Genomic DNA, 21,728 nt, shown 5'->3' with positions numbered 1-21,728 from the left:
TTCAAAAATGACCTATGAGGGACTCTATAGTATCACAAATTGTCACTTTAATACTCAAGGATAACCTACTGGTTGTCTGAACCTTGTTTTTCTTAATTTTATTTTCAAAATTTCCCAGGCAGATTTGACACCTGCCCATATTTTTCTGCCTACCCATATTTCCCTCCCCATACCAACACCCTCTACGTAATGTCTTATTAATGCCACCATAATCTCCTACCCTTCTTCCACTTAGTGATTTCCGTACCAAGTCCATGTTCTCCTGTAAGAATAAGAGTACCAGCCAAACTATTTTCCATTTTTAATCCCATATATGGAATGTTATCCCTCTGAGGATTAAACAGTCAGGCACACATATTAAATTAATGTCCAAAAAAGCATAATGCATAATATGGTCACAGCAGATTGAGTTTAACCTGTGTCATACAGAAATAAAAACAAAGCACATTTTTGTTGCAATTTTGTTCTGTCGATGTTAAAGCCCAGTCTGCTAACTTTTTGTTTCTAAACTTATTTTTACAGCATAAAAGAAGAGGCAAGGGAAATGAAGGTGTTTACCAGGTAAGATTTCAACATCAACTTTATCACATATTTTCCTAGATGTTTCATGTGGTACTGCTTTCATATGAAAAACTGGATGTTATATATAAAATACTGCTGAAAATTCTGTGAACATCATGACTGGAATGGCATATATAAATATTTGCTGAAGAAGAATTATGTACTTTATATTCTGCAAGTTTAATGTCAGGCAGAATCCAAAGTATGCTAGAGGAAATGGTAGAAGAAATGTTACCTATGTTTAATAATTACTGGGACTGAAACATTTATTGAATTCTACACACTTAAATCATTATACCCCAACTCAACTCCACCCCTATGTTAATTATAAACCAACAAACAAAATTAACCCCAACTTATCCCAGAAACAAAATAAAATACTACAAAAACTACTTAAGCTCTACCTATACCTAACTCTAAAACTCTCTTGTTGTGGAGACATACACCCTAATCCAGGACCCATTACTTCACTCCACCCAGACCTAACCCAACCAAATCCTCTTTATAACAGACCAACCTCCTCTTTTCTGCTCTTAAACATTAATGTAAGAAGTATACTTAACAAAGTTCAGGACCTCCATGCACTATTGGCATTATACAAACCAGATTTAGCCATACTTACAGAAACTTGGCTTAGACCAGAACACCATGATAATGAGATCACACCCCCTGGTTACAATATTATACGGAAAGATAGGCAAGGGAAAAAAGGAGGAGGTGTAGCCATTCCATTTCAAAATAATCTCACAGTAGAACAGCTTAACTACATCTCCCAAGATGTCAATGACATAGAACTCATTCTTGCTAAATTAAAACTAAACTCTAGCAAACAAATAGCCATAGCAGGTGCCTATATCCCCCCAGGAAACAATACTGAAACTATGGAGAACCTGCTACACTGAATGACTATCTCCCATCCTCATGAGACCATACTCCTAGGGGATTTTAATATTGATTGGTCTGACTGTACCAAGTACAATCCCTCTACCCACATTAACCTACATGGGTTTACCCAAGTCATAGATACCCCCACAAGAGTTGATAAGAAAACCAAACGACAATCCATCTTAGATTGGATACTTCTGTCGGACCATACCTTGGCAAACCAGGCAGGCTGCCTACCTGACAATTTAGGCGACCACCAACCAACCTACCTCATAGGTTCATAGGTTTATACTAGGCTATCTGCCCTAGGGCATTTATAAGCCTAGCCGAAATGTGTTTGGCTCTCTCCACCCTTATAATTTAACTTCTAGAGCCTCTGTCCAGTAGCGTCTCTGGAGTGGTCCCAGGTGCAAACTTACGGTTTCCCATCCACTCATCAAGATTTCTCTTGAAGAGAGCTAGCGAGGGGCTTTGTCTTACATGAATTGGGATTTTATTCCAGAGTGTGGGAAGCCTTTGGGATATGAATCTATCCCTCCAGCATGTCCTATTTAGTGCTGTGCTGAGGTTTAAGTCCGAGGAGCATGTGGCTCTAATGGATTTGTTTTTTTTAAGGTGGAGCATGTCCATTAATTCTGGGTTGGACATGGCCTTGTAAGTCAGGCAGAGGTCGCCTCTGAGCAGGTGGTAAGCAACTGAGTAGAGCTGTAGTTTCTTTAGCCTAGTTGCATAGGGCAACTGTTTGAGGCCCATGATCCTTTTGGTAAGGAACTTTTGGGGTCTCTCCAGTTGCTGCAGGTGCCGGGTAAGGTACATCCCAAATGGGGCATGGTACTCAATTATGGGTCTGATGAGTGATGAATATAGGGGCACAATGACCTCTCTAGATCTCGACGAGAACCCTTTAGTTATAAGATGGGCAATATAGAAGGATTTACTGACTATTTTGGCAATGTGATTGTCAAAGGAGAGGTTACTATCAACTTGGGTCCCCAGATCCCTAATTACTTCTTCTGTACTTAGTGGGTTACCTCCTATGTGGTAATTAGTAGGTACCTTGTTTTTCCCAAAGGGGATGACTATGCATTTTTTGGCATTAAGTTTGAGGCCACGGCTTTGACACCAGGCATCTGTCTCCATAAGACCCTTTTGTCGGCCGGGGAGTCTATTATGGCTCCCAGTTTGCAATCATCTGCGAACTTGGTAAGCCACAGTCCTTTTGTGCTGGCCTGTACTTCAGAGAAGTATATACCGAACAAGAGGGGCCGCAGGACTGAGCCCTGTGGGACTCCACATGTAACAGGTTTAGAGTCAGACATGGCACTTCCAACCCTGACCACGTGCGTTCTATCCATAAGCCAGTTTGTAACCCATCTTGTGACATATGGGTTGATGTTTAAGCTGGTTAATTTTTTTATGATTCCAGAATGAGGTATTGTGTCGAAAGCCTTAGCGAGGTCCAGATAGGCAGTGTGGACTGCCTTTCCCTCATCTATGGCTTTGGTGACTGTTTCAAAAAAGTCAACCAGGTTTAGGAGGCAGGATCTGCCTTTAACAAAACCGAACTGGGTAGGGTCCAGTGTCTGAAGGTTCCCGATATCTTTGTTTATGAGATCCATAATGATACGCTCCACAGCCTTGCAAATTAGGCTAATCAGACTTATGGGGCGATAGTTCCCAGGATCTGTTGTGGGGCCACCCTTATGGAGGGGGCTCACTGTTGCTGTACGCCATTCCTTGGGTACATAACCTGTTTTAAGGCTGAGTTGGAATAATGAATTTAAGTGGGGGTTTAGTTCTTTCTGGAGCTCGTGCAGAATGCAGCCCGGTATTCCGTCCGGTCCCATTGACACTGTGTTTTTAGCTTTGGAGAGGGCTGCTTTTACCTGTATGTCTGAGATATCTGGGGGACTACATTTATCCAGGATAGACACAGGCCCTTTTGGGGGGGAAGGGGGGGTAAAGTTTGCACTGAACCTGTCAGCCAGAATATTGGCAATGTCAGTCAGTTCCGTGTATTTTGTGCCGTTTTGTACTAGCTATGAGCAGATCTGGGTGTTTCCTCCCAGGTTCCTGACGTAACTGAAGAATGCCTTGTGATTATCTTTGGAGTCTTTGGCAATTTTTCTTTCAAAGTTTGCCTTTGAGGCTTTTATGGTGGAGCGAAGTTTCTTGCTAATACTGATCAGGGATGCCTTCCCTTTTAGGGTTTTGGCCCTGTCATGTAGTAGTCTCCTCCTTTTGTTGTATAGCTTGTTTATGGCTGGGGTCCACCAGACTGGTCTCCTATTTTTGGAGGAGTGAGCCTTGGTTTTACTAGGGATGGCATGATCCATGCATTCCTGTAGGTGCATATAGAGTGCGTTCATATAGGATTCTGCGGTTTGGGTAACATTTTCCAATTTCTCAGGGCTTTGAAGCTTCCTACTTCTGTCTTGAGGAGAGTGAAGTTTGTTTTTGAGAGGTTTTTCACTGTGGTTTCCTTAGCTGGGGGTGGGGTTGGGATGTGAATGTCCATTGTGATCAGTTTGTGGTCCGATCTCACCAACAAGGGATTTTCCTCCGGTGTGGAACATTGATCCCTTATGTTTGTAATGACTAGGTCTAATGTATTTTCCCCTCTTGTAGGAACAGTGACTAGTTGTTCCATGGTGTTTGAGTTGATGAATTCTAGAAACCGTTGGGCAAATGAGTTTGGGTTCGAGTAGTTTACCCAGTCAATGTTTGGTTAGTTGAAGTCCCGAGTATTATGGTGTTTGGTGGGATCTTCATATTCTCTAGTGTTCTCAGGAAGGCCGCGTGTGGGTCCTGAGACAGAGAGGGTGATCTATAGCAGGCTATGACTTGGAAGGCAGTTTTGCCCACTGTTAGTTGCACATGAATTGTTTCAGATGTTTCATGCAATGCCACTAATCTGGAGATGTGGGTGTCCTTGATGAAGATGAATACACCCCCTCCCTTGGTGCTTTTGTCCAAGTTTTGTGGCCGAAAAGTATGATATGAGTTGAATCCTGGTAATGCTGGGGTGCTCTCAGGAGCCTTGAACCAGGTTTCTGTCAATGCACAGATATCAATTTGCTCGATACTGAGGAGTGCCTCGAGTGCGTGCATCTTTAGGTTTAGACTTCTGGTGTTGAGTAGCATTACCCTTAGTTTTTTATTCTTTGTATTGTCTAAGGAGGTGGGTTTGTCTTTTGAGCCTTGCCTAAAAAAGGTACTATGGGGGTGGCAAGAGCCTTGGCCAGTATTCAAAAGCCCAGGGGTGACAGGTGCAAGCCATCCCTGGCGAAGCCAGGTGGCTTGTCTAGCATGTCGTCCCAGGCTGACAGACACTGGATCCCCTTTGAATAACACCAGTAGCTTAGCCAATTGTTGAAGTTTATCATTTTGTCTCTATACTGTGGCATCATTCTGGGTGAGGATGCTACTCAGGGTCAGGGTCATACCGGCCTGGGCTACATGATCAGAGAGCTCCTCTATGTCTCTTTTCATGTAGTCCAGGGAGGTACGTCTTCAAGTCATTCACACCAGCATGGACAATGACAGAGTCGTATTTGCACTTGCTGTGTAGTGACCTGAGTGCTTGAGTTATGTGGCGGATCCTGGCACCCAACAGGCAACTTACAGTGACCTTCTCTTTGTTCAGTCTGGTGAGTGGGACATCGGTGTGCCTGATGATAGAGTCACCTATTACTAGTGTATTAGGGGTGTTGTTTGGCCTTAAGGGCTGTGAGTGTGTGGCACACTGTCTATGTGGGGTATGTGTATGGTTAATGTTGGGTAGTGAGTGATTGTGTGTCTGCTTAGGAGGTCTCTGCTGTTTTGGCAAATTTTTATTTAGAGCCTCCGAGTATGTCTTTGTGGGTTTATGTGTCATGTTTTCAGGTGTGATTAGTCTATGTGTGACTGGTTTTGAGGTACGTGTGTTTACCTTCTCCTCCTGACTGGCGACACCAGTCTTGGGTTGAGAGAGCTTAGCCTCCAGTTTGGCTGTATAGTTGCATCTCTCGCATACATTAGAGGTTGATGGTAGGAAGAGGGGGTTGTCTGTGTACATGAGACAATTGTAACATTGCCTCAGGATTCCCAGGTTCACCACTTGGACTGGAGAGTATGACTGAAAATAAATCCCAACACTATAACCAACCCATCCTCAGAATAGTTCACAACAAAAAAAACTTCAAAACCAAGGACCTAAACAATGAACTAAAACACTGTGACTGGTCTCCCCTTAAACACCTACCCCTAGATGATGCAGTAGACTACTTTAACTCAACCTTTCTCAAAATCCTAAACTGTTATGCACCAGCCCATACCATCAGAGTTAAAACTAACTATGCCCCTTGGCTAACAAAAGAAACCAGAACCATAATGAAAGATAGAGATAGAGCCTGGGCTCAACTTCATAAACTTAAAACCACCACCACAAAACAAATCTTCTTAGCACTCTGGAACAAGACCAAAAAACTTATAAAACTCGATAAAACCAATTACTATAAAACCTTGCAAGACAAACACACACACAACCCTCAGAAATTCTGGTCCTCAACAAATAGATTACTGCACCCAGGTAAAACCAGCATTCCCACACCCATAGAACCAACCGACGCTGAGGACATCCCTACCCAATTCAACAAATTATTCACCGAAACAGTCCTAGCCTTATCCAATACCCTAAATAGCACCATCATTCCCACTCCTTCACCAACCCCTACTACCCCTATTACACAACAACCTCCCCATGCTTCTCCTTCTCCCCAGCACCCACACAACTCATTACTAAACTCCTCAAGAAATTGAAACCTACCATACTGGCTGCTGATAAACTTCCTGCTGATTTCCTTCAACTATCAGCTGCTGCCATATCTTACCCTGTGTCTAGCCTCATTAACAGATCCATATCTGAATCTAAAGTACCTAACCTCTGGAAAATATCTCATATTATTCCACTCCACAAAGGTGGAAACTCCCTTGAGCTCACCAACTACCGGCCAATTGCAATTTTATCACCCCTATCAAAAATACTTGAAAGAGTAGTACATACACAATTAATGCAATACCTTCTAGAAAATAACCTTATATCAGCATCACAACATGGATTTTGTCCTTTCCATAGTAACTCAACAGCACTATTATCCTATACCAACATAATCAACACCCACAGAAACACCTGACTTTTTGTATCCTCTGTTTTCTTAGACTTATCCAAGGCCTTTGACATGGTCAACCACAGTATGCTTCTCAAAACTCTATCTACCCTCAACCTAAACTCCCTCACTATATCATGGTTCAGCAGCTATTTATCAAGCCAACAGCAAGCAGTTCTATGGCAGGACCAACTATCCTCCCTGCCAAGGCTAAAAATCACTTGTCACAACAGCATATATAAGTCCATAAAACCGAAATAAAAAAACTGTATAAAACACAGGTTTATTCAATAATGGTAAGCGCTTTCACTTAGGAGCTTCATCAGACCAAACATTTACAAAGAAAAGACCCATGTATATAACGACAAACCAATTATTAACAATCATTCAATTAACTCTCATTAAAGCTACATACCCAAAACAGATCTATGGTTCTCAAATCTATATATAACAAATGTAAAAATACTAATAAAACTGCGTTAAACATTAGTTCACTATGGCCATATCATTAGGACATACCTCTTAAACCTGAAAAATAAAAATATGTTAAAGTTAAAACTACATATCATTTCTGGTCATAATAACGAAACAACAAATTTAAAATTATTTGTGCAACCTCCTCCTTTTTAAGACAGGCTTAATAGATGCCCTTTCATTTAAACCCTTCCCCCTATCCGCTCTCAAAATAATAATAAAACAGGTTTCCCTATACTCAGTATATGTTTTAACATCTCCCTCCCTTATGCTTGGTTCATTGGCCTCCATAACCCTAAATTTAAAAGTGTGATTCACTCCTAACTCAGTGACATGTTTAGACAAGGCATTATTAAGGAAATTCTTGTTCTTGTATAATATTGTATGCATTTAGGAGAAAGTGTTGTAATTCATAAAATTGTTATTCGTTAGATTGTTTTTAAGTGGAACTTTTCTCCCCGGGCCTCAGCTGAAAATGGACCTGTGTCCAGTCGGACTTTCCCAGCCAACAAATGTAAACTAAAATAAAATAAAATAAAATAAAAATAAATAAATAAATTATTAAATGTTATTAGTTTTATTAAAATGCATAGCTTGTCATAGTTTGCAAGTTAACATAACTGGACTGTACACATTAGTTTAACTATAGTCTCACAGCAGTGATGTCTACCAGTCAGTCAGTTTGAATGCCATAAACTGATCATTGCCATACAGTACCTAAGCAAGATACTTCCCAGTCACCGATAAGCACACCCATAGCAGTCAAATTACAAACTGCAAGTTACAAAGTTACAAAGTTACAAATTTTAAGTTCCAAAGTTCCAGCTTCTAAATTCCAAATTTTAAGTTTCACATTCTAGGTTGCGAACAAAGTTTGAAGTTATAAGTTTCAAATTCTGAGATCTAAAGTTTTAACTTTGAATGTCTTCTAATGTGAAATTTCACATTCCAATTTCTACATCCCGTATTCTAAGTTTTAAGTACCAAAGTTCCAAATAAAGAGTTATAAGTTAAAAACTGTAACTTCCAAACTCTAACTTCAAAGTTCCAAATTGTGTGTTCCAAACTGCAAATTTCATAAGTTTAAATTTAAATTTCAAAATATAATTTGCACAGCTCCAAATTTTATAGGTTCATGGGTCTATACTAGAATAAAGGTCACCAGGGCTTTTTTAAGTCAAGTCCTGCAGTCCAACTCAGCTGTGTTCCTATGTATCGTGGGTATTCATTAGGAGACAGTATGTTAGTTTGGGCATTACTGTCTGCCTCTATCTCTTACAGACATGGAGGAGGCAAAACCTGAGATGAATTTCTGATTTCCCATCCACTGGTCAAGGTTACACTTAAATAGGCTTAGGAATGGACTCTTCTTCACATTGATGGGAAGCCTATTCCAGAGCATGGGGATCCAATAAGAGACATATCTGTCTCTCCAACATGTCTTATTTATATCACAAGCAAAATTTAAATGCTTGGATCTAGTGGCTCTGGTACTGTCATTTTGTGGATGTGCAAACGGTCCATCAGAACTGGATCTGAGGATGGCTTGTATACCAGGCATAGATTGCTTGTTAGTAACCTATAGAAGACAGAGTGTAGGGATAGGGGTTTAAGGTGATCCACATATGACAAAGTGTTCATACCCTGGATTCTTATAGTAAGTAACCTTTGTGGGCATTCCAACTGTTGCCTATGTATGGTCAGGTACATGCCAAATGGGACATTATACTCAATGATGGGTCTGATAAGAGACAATAAAGTGACTTCCTTGCACTTGGATGACATAAAAGTATTTTCTTACTACCTTGGCCACAGGTTAGTCAAAGACCAGATTACTCTTTACACACGTTCCCAGATCCCAGACTACCAAGTCAACTTTTAAGGATGTCTTATCAATGAAGTAGTTTGCCTGGGTGGCAGTTTTCTCAAAAGGCATTATAATGCATTCCTTGGCATTGAATTGTAATCTGTGATTTTGGCACCAGTTATTTGTTTATGTTAGATCCTCTAGTAAGATGTTTGTGTCATGGGGGGATCCTACGATAACTCCCAATTTGCAGACATGTGTGAACTTGGTCAGCGAAAGGCTCTTGACATTAGCCTTTACCTCTAAGAAGTAGATGCCATACAGGAGTGGTCCCAGCACAAGGCCCTGAGGGACCCCACTACTGATTTGGTCTCTTAGTCTTACCAATCCTGCTTTCCTGAGTCCTGTCTGTGAGCCAACTCACAATCCAACTAGTTACGTAGGGGTTTATGCCCAATTCAGTGACTTTGTCAACTATACCCGAGTGGGGTATTGTAATGAACACTTTAGGCAGGTCCAGGTAGGCAGTATGCACAGTCTTCTTCCTCCTTCATTGTTTGGTGACCTTCTCAATTAAGTCCACCAGGTTTAGTAAGTATGACCTTCCCTTGAAAAACTGAGTCTAATTTCCAGACTTTCAAGCATTAAGTGCCAACTATGAAATCCTAAATTTTCTACTCCAAATTCTAAGGGGGGGGATCATGAAGGATACAGTGTGGTGTATGCATGTTTACACATGGAGATAAGTTTTTAATTCACAGACAGCCCTATCACAGTGCTTTTGCACAAAGATGTGCAGCACCACCATGCTACATGCTAATGAGACAGGCCAGGGAAGATGCATAAGCTCTATCTACTAGAACTATCTCAGGAAAGGCATCTACACACTGAGTGTGTCATATAATTGCTCAGCTGTGAAGATTAGCATGGCCACTTCTTCCAGGTTGCAATAGTGAACATGGCCAAAAGGTCACATTCATCCATCATGGCAGATATAAGAGCTGGGAAGTTTAGTGGTAAGGTAGGGTTAGAAGATGTGTTCGTGAGTGCAAGGGGAAGCATGTGTAAGTGTGGGAGAGTGTGTTTGCCTGGGAGGTAGTCATATGGAAGTTAGGGAGGGGGTCAGGTAGGTGTGTGTGTGTGTGTGTGTGTGTGTGTGTGTGTGTGTGTGTGTGTGTGTGTGTGTGTGTGTGTGTGTGTGTGTGTGTGTGTAAATGGATGAATGGAGGTGTGTGTGAGTACAACTGGGTGGATAGCGGGCTGTGTGTTTATGTGTGTGTGTGTCAGGGTGGCTGTCATACTTCCACATACCCCTAAACCAATGAGCAAAGTCTACAGCACTTGGTAGGAGGTGAGAAACACTAGTCACTAGAGAAAACTCTATACTTAAGTCTGAGTGGTGCTTAAACACTATAAGATCAAAGGGGCACGGGTAAACAATGGACACAAGTGATAAATATATATTCATGCCAGAGTACCATGTAAACACTACAGGGATCAAGTGTGAGGAGAAACACTAGACACCAGGCATAAATGCATAAGGCACTTAAACACTAGAAAGATATATTTTTTTATTTTTTGTTTTATTTATTCAACATTTGTTTACTGAGAAAGTCTGACTTGGAATGAAGCCAGTTTTCAGTGGAGGCCCAGGGAGAAACTCTCCAGATGCATGTCTTTGTAACATGGGAGGAAACCAAGTGCAGGGAGGACATGCAGACCATGCACAGAAGGAACTTCAGCCAAGAATAAAACCAGAGAACCTCTTGCTGTGAGGCTACAATGCTACCACTGCACCACTGCATTGTCCATTGCCAATAAACAGAAAACATAAATAGTATGCTGTAAAAAGGAAATAAACCAGCTTTAAACTCTGTACCCTTCCACCTCCCACAGAAGATATCAGTCCTCTGTGGCACCACTGGACACCAGGGTTAATTTTATGATTATGCAAATAAGAGAAAAACATAGGACAAAAAAAAAGTTGAACCTCAGTAACTGAGAAGTTAGTGTAGCAGGTGTTTTTTAATATATATATATATATATATATATATATATATATATATATATATATATATGATCTTGAGCATTATGCATTATGCAAAGTCTGAAACATGTTGTGACATATGGGGGAGAGTGACAGGAAATGCTAGGCATACCTCTCAACCTCAACACAACTTTTGCCTAGCATGCATTTACTGAAGGACATGAAATGTGAAACTCAAATGACTGGACTGACTGTAATCGTCTCTGAATTACCTGGGAAGGATAAGCAGAGACATCGTGGACATTCTGACAGCAGGTACAAGTGTGGGGAGTGTGTGTGTGTGTGTGTGTGTGTGTGTGTGTGTGTGTGTGTGCACATGTGTGCGTGTGTGCGTGTGTGTGTGCGTGCGTGCATTACTGTGCTTACATGATATGGCTGCCACAGTTAACTAGCACAAGAAGTAATGATCTGGACTTGATAGACATTAGCTGTGATTTATAAACAAGCAAATTAGCCAATAATGATGTCTGTCCTAATTGTCACTAATATGTCTATGAATCTCAGAATAATGTATTGCGTTAACAGGGTCTTTTTATCACAAGCCTTAATGTGATGTAATAGCACTTTAATGAATCTTTGGGTAAATTTCAGATTCTAATATATCTAAATTCTAAATTTGAAAGCTCTACATTTTCTGTTCCAAACTAAATTTTACAGTAACTAAATACAAGATACCAGTTCTAAGTTCCAAATTCTCAGGCCTATGTTCTTAATTTTAAGTTCTATATTTTGAATTTCCAAGTTTAGTTTCAAACTATGTATTTCAAAGTTGCAAATTTCAGCATACATTCCAGATTTTAAGCCCCAATATTTCTAATTATAGGCTCAAAAGTTTCAGCTAATAAGTTCCAGAATGAAAATTCCACATTGTAAATTCTAAAAATCTATAACTTCCAAAATTCTATATTCTTAAGTTCAAAAGTCCAAAATTCTAAGTTTTAATTTCAAAACTCTGTATTCCACATTTTAAACTTCAAAGTTTCAACTTGAGTGTTCCAGCATTCCATATTCCAAGTTCCAAATCTTAAAATCTGAGTCTAAGCTCTGAAATACAAGTTCTACAGTTCCAAATTATATGTTCCAAATGTAGCAGTTGGCTTAAAACTGAAGACCAAGCCAGGTTTGTCAATTAATATTTTGTCTACTGACACGTGTCTTTTGATCTACTATCAAAGCTTTTCATAATGTAATGAAAAAAACAGCAGATGTAAGCAGTATCTTATTAGCAGTGATCCAATGGATTTAATCCTTTTTACAGTTATGAAATAAGTTAATGACAGATTTCCAGAACCTTGTGGGATTATTGTAGGGTTGTGAGCATAGATGTCAGAATCTTATAAAAAATGTCTCACACTTCCCTATATTTGCTGTGCAAGATGCTGTTGCTGCTGTTCTGTTTATATTCTTTCCAGGTTTTCTTTCTTTCTGACATACATTTCCAGACTACTGTATTTATCCCAGTCAAGGTATTACTTTTTACAGGAATTTTATGCAGAAATGTATCTTACTGAGCTGTTTTTCTACTTCTTTTAAGAAAACAGTTAAAGAGCTCCAGTGCTGAGTTTATGTCTATTATATGTTTAAGCATCAGTCAATCTGATTTATTCTGATATGGTAATATATGGGAGTATGGGATATTACTGAGATTTTGAACTTCAATTGATTTGAAACCATCAGTATGGAGTTTATGTTTCCGTACAGTAAGGTGGGAGATGGTTACATAAGTGGTTTGGGGAGGTGTCACTTATTTATGGTTGAGGAGATGTCTTGTTAAAGCTAGATCCAGTAAGTTTGCTATATCAGAGCATATATCTTCTCTGGTTGAGTTTTTATTAGTTGTGTGATCCCCAAGGAAATGACATTTGAGATGAGGTCACTGCTCTTTTGGGTGCTCTTACTCTGAAGACATGCTGTGACATTCAGGAATAAATTTATTGCACATTTTTGGTTCAGATAAACATAGCCAATGTGTAGTTGCTTGGTGTTTCTTGGGGTGACTGTTAGTAGCACAACCTCCCTTCCCATTAAGCTCAGGTGGTTATTTTAGATGAAGTTTTGAATAAGCCGGTATGGATCCTCAGCCTGATCATTTCTTCTACCAGTCTTCTCAGAAGGCTTCATAATGTAAAATTGAGAATTCTTTATCCTGCATATGTGGTTTCAGCTAAGACTTAACCATAGCTAATATGTGATGTTTAGTAGTTGTCACCCATGCTCATAACCCAGATGTTTTGTTGCAGGGTCTTCTGATATTGGCATGAATTATTTTTAGTCATTTAATGTCTTGTAAGATAGCGAGGTTGTCTTGCTTATGTCAACAGGTTCATGTTTTAGCTCAACATCTTCAGAGCAATTGATAACTCCAGAGAACAAAAACTTTTTTTAAACACTTTTATTGTGACATGTGCAAACTTACATTTATATAAAAATATTCAAATCATATTAACAAGTTCACATTTACAAACATTATACATCATGTATATTGTTCTATACCATATAATCAAAGCAACATTACATAAACTGTTCAATTTGTGCTTTCTCTTAAAGCTCATTCCTCCTCCAAAACATTTTTTCTGCATGTATTTTTCCCACAATTTCCATTTTTTTCTAGGTAATTTACTCCTTTCCTTTTCCAATGATCTCAATTTCTGTTCTTTTCTCTATTAAATATTCACTGCTTCAAGAATACTTGGTTTAGACTTTGATTTATATTTTCTCGCAACTGCTTTTTTGGCAGCCACCAGAATTAAACTGAACAGGGCCTTACTATGCATAAGAAATGTGGATCCTGTATATCAGCTCAAAAAATTGTTCCCTTAGTTACGCTCATTTGTTCGCCCAGTATTCCTCACAAGCACTACGTAGGGAATTGTTAAAGTCTGTCAGCACATTTCACTCCCAAAGTATATGCTCCCAGATTACTTTTTCTTCCCTATTACACCTCCAGCGTTTGCCATCTAACTAAGGAAGACATCTCTGCTTGGGGTAGAAAAACATCTGTATAAACACTTCCATGCAGAGATCCTAAATCTTCTAGATTGTATTGTATATTTGGGAGCCATACATATGTTCTCCCATTCTTTCTTTGTGAATTGCTTATCTAATGTCTCTACAGATCTTTTCTGACCTCCTCTGATTGCTTACAATATGGATGTGATAATGGTAACGCCTTCAATTTAATAGTGCTGTTTTATTGTATGTTTACAATAAGAGGTAGGAACAGTCTATGGGATGTATATAATTAATAGGAGAAAAAATAAAAATACAAGCATGTAGTGTTAGTTACCATCCTCAACATTAACATGCTGCTCATGAGGCATGTAAATGTGAAACACAGAAATGTTAGAAAAGTCATACCTGTTGTAATTTATATCACATGTAATCATTACTAACCTTATCATCACTTAGAATATTAACAGAGGTTATTGCTAACTGCACACTGACATCAATAGGAGAGTTAAAATATGCAGTACATGAATATTAGATAGATAACAGAGCAGATGTAGACTTACCCAATAAATAAATAGATAAATGAGCAGTCAGGCAGTTCAGACTCAATGCTGTTATGTGGTTCATTTTTGCCCAGTGGGAAATATGCAGTAGTTTATTTTGGTAGCCTTACCAGAAATACAAGTGACTGAATCAGAGAAATTTGAACATACTGTTTTGTTAATCTAGTTTTTCACTTCTTAAGTTGCCAAAAATGCTAGTAAAAAAAGAAATCATTTTTTAATTATTTGCCCCTCCTCCAAGTAATAGTAACCTTTCAGACCATTAAAAGCTGCTATTAGTGTAATGGTGCAACCCTCTACAATAGAGTATAGGAGGCTCACCTCCCTTCTTAAAACAATGATTTTACATAAAATCTTTTCATGATTTAACTGCAATTTCTCTGGATTTGTGAAGAAATAATTTTACTTTTGTCTACACCTCCAAATTATGTACAAGGAGTTCAAAGAGTCTAAAGTCATGCAAACATAATATCTCTGTACATCTAAAGTTTTATTAAGTGTGCAGTACTAAAGACATCTTGATTTTAGAGCATAATCTTATGAAATGATCTTTACTTCACACATTTATACAATGTAGTAGTTTCCAGAATCTGTGGAATTTTTCTTTCAGCCTATTACTGTGCTTGTTTAGTTCTGTATGCAAACTTGAGAACCCAATTTTTTTTCCTTTCTAACCCACTCTAAATTCTTCAACATAGTTTCCTAATAGTCATCACTACATATGATAGGAGTAACCAACTGATTGGCAATAACCCTGCAAAATCGGTTATCTCCGTAAGGACACTTGTACGTGGACATTGGGCCATTTCCATTAAATATAGCACTGTGTCAAGAATGTGACCTGTTAAAAAACATACTTTAGAAATTACAGGCATGGTGTACTTTAGTTGTTAGTAGCACTTGTTTTCTAAACTGCATTATTTTGTATTCATTTGAAGCTTGAGTTTCGAGCTTTCTATCTGGGAGTTACTGTAGAATTCATTAACAACTATAACATTCAAGAAACATTAAAATGTGCTTATTTTTCTATTTTATGTTCGATTCACATTAATCGGTATATAGTGAAATATTATTAGTTATGTCAAATTACTTTGCTTATTACTTTAACTACTTCTGTTACTACTTTGGTTTCCTGAGCTGCTATTACCTCTCATTAATGACAGTTGTCATATACAGTCCATTTTATAAACTTTTTGCAATGTCTGTAATAACTGCATTTTTCTGCATTTTTTTCTCCCTGTAGCCACCAGTCCAAATAGGGTTTTTGCCCAGATAGACATTTCTGGTCAACAAACAAAATAAAACAATGAATATAATGAAATAAAGTAAGTAATGGACGTTTAGCAAGATCTAATAAATCCTAATTATACCTGGAATTCAGAAACAAACAGTGTAAAGCGTATGATAAAACTGATTATGAGAGGTAAGATACAGGATGGGGGCAATTCAGAGGCATGCTGGGTGAGGTCACACAGGGACCAATATATCACAGCTGATATGCTATGCAAATGAGCAACATTATGATAATAAGGGGAATGGGAAATGCAAATGAGGATAAACAACATGGGGGAGTAAGTCAGAAATGTATAAAAACTGCACAATGAGAAGCAAGTACCAGTGTAGCTAAATGGGGAACAGAGACAGATATCTCATTAATGTGATAGGGGCAGGAGCAGGATTAGCAACAAATGCATATCTTTGATGCCATCGCCTCTCACATTACTTGTGAAATTATACATCATCATTATTCACACCACCAAAGGATCCATCTGTAACTAAAATTTCATCCACTCCATGGCATAGAAATGGTGGAACATTACCACGTGGATAGAAACACCATGCAGGAGCTGGTAAAAATGTCTTGCTTACATATTCAGGCTCATGGAATGCATGGAATGCCCATTCCTGTAGACAGCAGGGTATGTACAGCACTGAAAATCCTTGCTATATGGACCTTCCAGTGACCATATCAGGACATGGTGGGTATATTGCAGACATCTGCCTCATGGATAGTACTCCATGTCCTGAATTTCAGGCTACAGTACACAGAGGAGCACATGTGGTTACCATATACCACAGTGGAAATAAACACCTCCATGCAGGCATTTTATGAAATTGCCTGTTTCTTTGAGGTAATTGGTGCTTTTAAATGTATCCACATCATCAAGGACTCACCTGGGAAACAAGGACAATGGTATATCAACCATAAGGGATTCCATTCCATTAACCACCAGGTGGTGTGCAATGGACAGGATATAATCTACAGTATGTCAGTATACCACACAAGCAGTGCAAATGATTATCATGTCTGGCACATGTAAGACTTTTGCAAACAATCTGTGTGAGGTGATTTCCTCCAGGGACATCTTATTGGTGATGAAGGATATGCCAGTAAACAAATGGAGGCAAATAAAGTTCCTGTCCAAAATGCTACCTAAACAGGTAAAGCCTTCTCAAAGCTCATTACATAGTCCACATACATACTGATTGTCTCAACAATGGCCGTGGTGGCATCAACCTGTGCCTGTATAACTGCCTGGGATATCCCTTGTTTAACAGCTTTAAAAACACCCAGTTCAAGTTTGTGTGGGAAACAATTCATTGGTGATCACTGCTACAGCAGCTCCTACTTCCACCCCTATGCTCATGGAAGCTACCAGCACCCACTGTTGTCTGGAGAACTAGTGTCAAGGCTGCATCCTGGCTGCTGCATTGCCTGGCAGTAGCACTGCTGTCATTTTCCAGGGCTTAGATAATTCCTGTCATAAATCATGCCCGTGTCCAAAGCTGAGGGTATATACACCAAAGCACCTGAGAAAGCATACAGAAACACCCTGATGTGTCAGTTCTGTGTTGTGACAATCCCAGATTCCAGTGATGCTACAGCTTTAAAACAGAATAGCATACAAGAAAGATAAACCACTTATCCTGTACAGACTTACACTGCAGCTGAAGCCGTGAAATGCCTGTAGGGATAATATGACCAGTATTTGCTTTGCTGTGACCAGTCCTGGCTCTGTCATGTCATATTACATGACATATTTGTATGGATATGCCACTTGGGGATTCACCCATTGACACTCATAGTGAAGCTCTGCACCAATGTCAAGTTCTCCACTGAGTAATGAGGGACCAGTCTGTCACCCCAGACAGAGGTGCCAAGAACTCCTCTGTGTCTCTAACAGATCACTGTGTATGCAGACCACCACTCATGGCCATTACTTCCAGTGCATGATTGGTTACCTTAGTGTAGGCATGAATGATCATGTTTGGTGACCCTATAAAATACTTGATCTTGTCATACCTTATTGCCAGTGACAGCATTTACCTGTGTAACAAGCTCCTGCCATACATGGTCAAGGAAGGCCTGGTCTTTCTTGGTGATTTCAAAGATTCACCAGCCATGTTCATGGAGGATCTACAGCAAGGTATTCATTTCTGCTTGGGAGAACTTTTCCATTCTTTTTGAGCCATGCTGTTCTGTAAATGTGAAGATACTCGTGTTAAGCTGTTGACCTGTGACAGCCACTGTGCCCACATGACAGTACCCTAACACGTAGTCCACATGAAGCACATACTTCAATACCTGATGCACCCAGAAGTACAGGTCACATCTAAATGTTGTCCACACTGCTGCTGAGAAGCTGTCTGTAGTTGATCTCAGTGGTCTCTGTGTCACACCACATTGTGCACCATGTACCTGCGAAACCTGACAGTGTGACTGGAGGCCACTGCATCTATACATGTGGACATGTAGTATGCCCCTCCCCCAGAATGACCCATATGGCTTCCTTCTATCAAGTGGATGGCTTTAGCTGTTTCAACTGTTCCCTCTCTGCCAAATTGAGTGTGGTCAGCAACATGAATTACCTCTGTATACGTCTGCCTTTTGGCATTTCCCCACTCTCCCCAGGTTTAAGGGTTTCAAACAAACAACAGGTATGGTAGCAGTATGGCAACTGTGCACTGGTCTGTGCTACCTGGCCTTTATATATGTGTAGCACAACACAAGGGTAAGGCCCACAACAAACCATTATCAATGATATCCCTTTCAGCTCAGGAAATAGCCCTCCAAATAGAGTGGTGCACATATATGTAAATAAAATCCCCCAAGACCAGCACAACACTAATTACACCTCATCCCATATAACTGCCTTTAGAGTTCTACCCACAAACAAACTACTGAGAGACACATTTTGAAAAGCAATTTCCCCTAAAAAAACTACAGAGAGAAACATTTTGAAAAGCAACTCCCCCATCTCAAACAATAGGAAAAGATACATTTTGAAAAGCAACTTCTCATCTGCCTGCACAAGCGAAAAACAGTTTGAAAATCTATGAATCTATGACCCAACCAACTAGAAACACATTTTTAAGTACAATTCCCTCATCCTCATCTCAACAGAAAGCCTGTATATCCTAACTTTATCAAACACAGGCAATGGAAGTAGTCTTCATAGCCCATAGAAAGAGTTTCCTGTGGCTTCAGCCCCAGTCCAGTCAAATGTTGATCAACACTTCCCCTGAAACAACTACAACAGCGCATATTTTACTCCTTCATTCCCCCCACATGTTCTGTCATTATCTCCTGGACACGTGCCACAGCTATTGTAAATCTCAACAAATGTAGTTTGTAGTTCGCTTCTTCTTTGATGCACTCTAGCAAATTCATAGCATGATGAGCACCACAGAGGCAACAGCTGTATTTATTTCTTAATTTTGAGGCGCTTACTGCATGCCAATTATGCTAATGAGACAATCAAGAGCAAGTGTATCTGAACTGCATGTTTTATGCAAGGCATACTGGGACCAAGCACCAAGGCTATGCTGTAAGGCTCGTATCTAACCATGCATAAATGGCTGCAAAGGACACTGATACCAAACCTTGTGAGAAGGTGGATTTACTAGGTCCTTGTTGCAACCTCTAGAGGCTCTATGGAGCAATAACAAAATCAAAATGCCCCACTATATGAGTTCCTTCTTGATAAAACTGATTACTGGAATCTCATATGGCATGTGTAGTCTGGCAAATGTAACTATTAGAGTAGAGGAATCCATGAAATCCAGAATTCTAATAAACTCTCTTGCAGTGGACACACTATGATGAGCCAGATTCAGAAAAGATGCTTAATACAAGTATACCTGGTGGGGGTAATGTTATGAATAGGGAGCTGTCTAGCAAGCTCCCAAGAAGCACTAATTTGTGAGAGAGGTTTAAACAAGATTTTTCAGATTTAACTTGATCCCCCATGGCTGCTGAAAACATTTATGGTGAACTGAAAAGCAGCAGCTAAGGTAATTTATTCTGATGGAGCTGACATGAGTCAGTCATGCAATTATGGAAAAATATGGGAGCCCAGAAGTTGGCAAAAGGCTATGACTGGGGCCAAATACTTTGTGAAAGCTGGTGGAGCAGTAAAAAGATCAAAATGCAAAGATGCAAACAAAGAGTAGTCCCAGTGCAAATGATCTTATGAAATGCCTGTGCATTTTGGGACATGAGATATGCAAGTAAGCATCTTTTAAGTTCAAGATTACTAGCAAAGCCTCAGGAAACAAAATAGGAAGATTAGTTTGTAAAGTGAGCTGCTTGAATTTTGGAATCAAAAGAAAGGTGTTTAGCTTTCAAAGGTCCAAAGCTGCTTTTCAGGTGTCGTCTTTTCTGGGAGACAGAAACATTCTGGAATAAAAACCTTTACCCCTTTGGAATGGAGGCACTGGTTCTATTACCCCCAGGGACAGCAAATCTAACCGAACTTGAGGAAACATAACAATACGATTTTTTGGGGCAGATGAGGATTCCTGATTGAGATGCAAGGTATGTCCACTGAAGTCTATAACCATTCTTGATTAATTTTAGAACAAAGATGTCCAACATTATCTCTTTTCAGAAATGTTCTGATGATGTCCTTTAGTGCTGATAAGTGAAGTGGATGTTCTGGATTCAACATTTTGGACTGCATCTCACTGCAAGAGTCCTTGAATACAATGTGCCATATTTTCTTATGTCACAGATGAGGAAACCATCTAAGTATTTGACATGTTTACTTTCAAAGACGAGAAAAACAAAATTGCATTATTAATAAATAAAAATTACAGACATATTGCCAGCCAAAAACGAGTCTACCAAATGAAAGGGATTTATTTTTAATAGAAACTATGGGGTTCTGTAGACCAAGATGCTTATGTCACTAATCTTATGCCTTCAGCACAAGATTGCAAACATGATTACTTACCTGAGTCACCTACAAGAAATATAAAAAATTTATGGAATAAAAAAAACACGACTAGCTGAGAGGCAGACTATTGGAAGAAACTGATTTAACTCTGGAAAAAGCTGTAGATGTATATAGTGCAAGTGAAATACTAAACATGCAGCTTAAAAGTATCACTGAAGAGCCCTAAGTGTGTAAGACTGTGAGTACGCATGACAATGGTGCAAACATGCCTAGAAGAGCTAAACAGTAAGCCACTGCAAGGTAACCAAAACAACACCTGGCATCAAACAAGCCGTCCGAAACTATAACCTATGCAAACACTGTGACTTAAGAGATAGAAAAGTCCACTGTAAAGCTAAGACCCAAGTCTACAGAACCAGTGCATCATTTTGTCAGAATGTGTTTGGAAAAGAAAATGGTGCAGTGACAGGCTATCAGTGCTAAAGTTTGTAGGCACAATTAATGTACATTCAGTGTATATAGTGTATGCTAAGCATCTATTTAATTTATTCAGTGCTGGCTAGAGTGATTGTATACTATTTAAGTTATGAATGAGGGCAAAAGTGATGTTTACTCTAAAAAGCTGAGGATGAAAGGCAAACCAATTATGGTTACACTGAATTATTGTGCAAAATGCAAGAGAATGGATGAATCTGCTTATAAAATGTTATGATTAAATTGCATGCTGTACAAGTCTACATGCTGTCTTCTTCTAAGCATAAGCTGAAGCCAGTAAATCAGGTCCAGTTGAAATACATGCACAAAAATAAAGAATACAAACTATTCTTACAGTTAGTCATTTTGCAAACTCGCCCAAAGCAAGTAATTATGTCAAGCAGAGATGCATGTAGTACTTTCTCACAATAAACAGAATTAATTTAATATAGATAAAAAAATGACATATTTTCAGCTAAACAGAATACTAAAAATATAGTGTTTGTGTTTAGGATGTATAGTCTGATGATAACAAAGAGATGCAGCTGCAAGCTATGCCTTTGGGACTGTAGAATGTTTATGGGGGTGCAGAAATTGAAAGAGGTGCTGTTTTAAATGTATGAGCAGTTCTAAACCTAATGC

The 21,728-nt window shown here is 39.2% G+C and overlaps 1 protein-coding gene across 1 annotated transcript in view; it reads left to right on the top strand.

The window, feature by feature from the left end:
* Positions 1–21,728, top strand: part of CD247 (CD247 molecule) — a 600,369-nt gene that overhangs the window by 545,478 nt on the left and 33,163 nt on the right. Inside the window, exon 7 of the mRNA XM_044073101.1 lies at positions 523–561. Coding sequence (XP_043929036.1) covers positions 523–561 — 39 coding nt within the window. The remainder of the gene's footprint in view (positions 1–522; positions 562–21,728) is intronic.

Source organism: Protopterus annectens, chromosome 5.part1 (genome assembly GCF_019279795.1).
Source record: "Protopterus annectens isolate FY-2018-M chromosome 5.part1, PAN1.0, whole genome shotgun sequence".
In the NCBI taxonomy this organism is placed as follows: domain Eukaryota; kingdom Metazoa; phylum Chordata; order Ceratodontiformes; family Protopteridae; genus Protopterus; species Protopterus annectens.
Note: the sequence above shows the minus strand (reverse complement) of the source record. Positions and strands in the feature narration are given on the sequence as shown.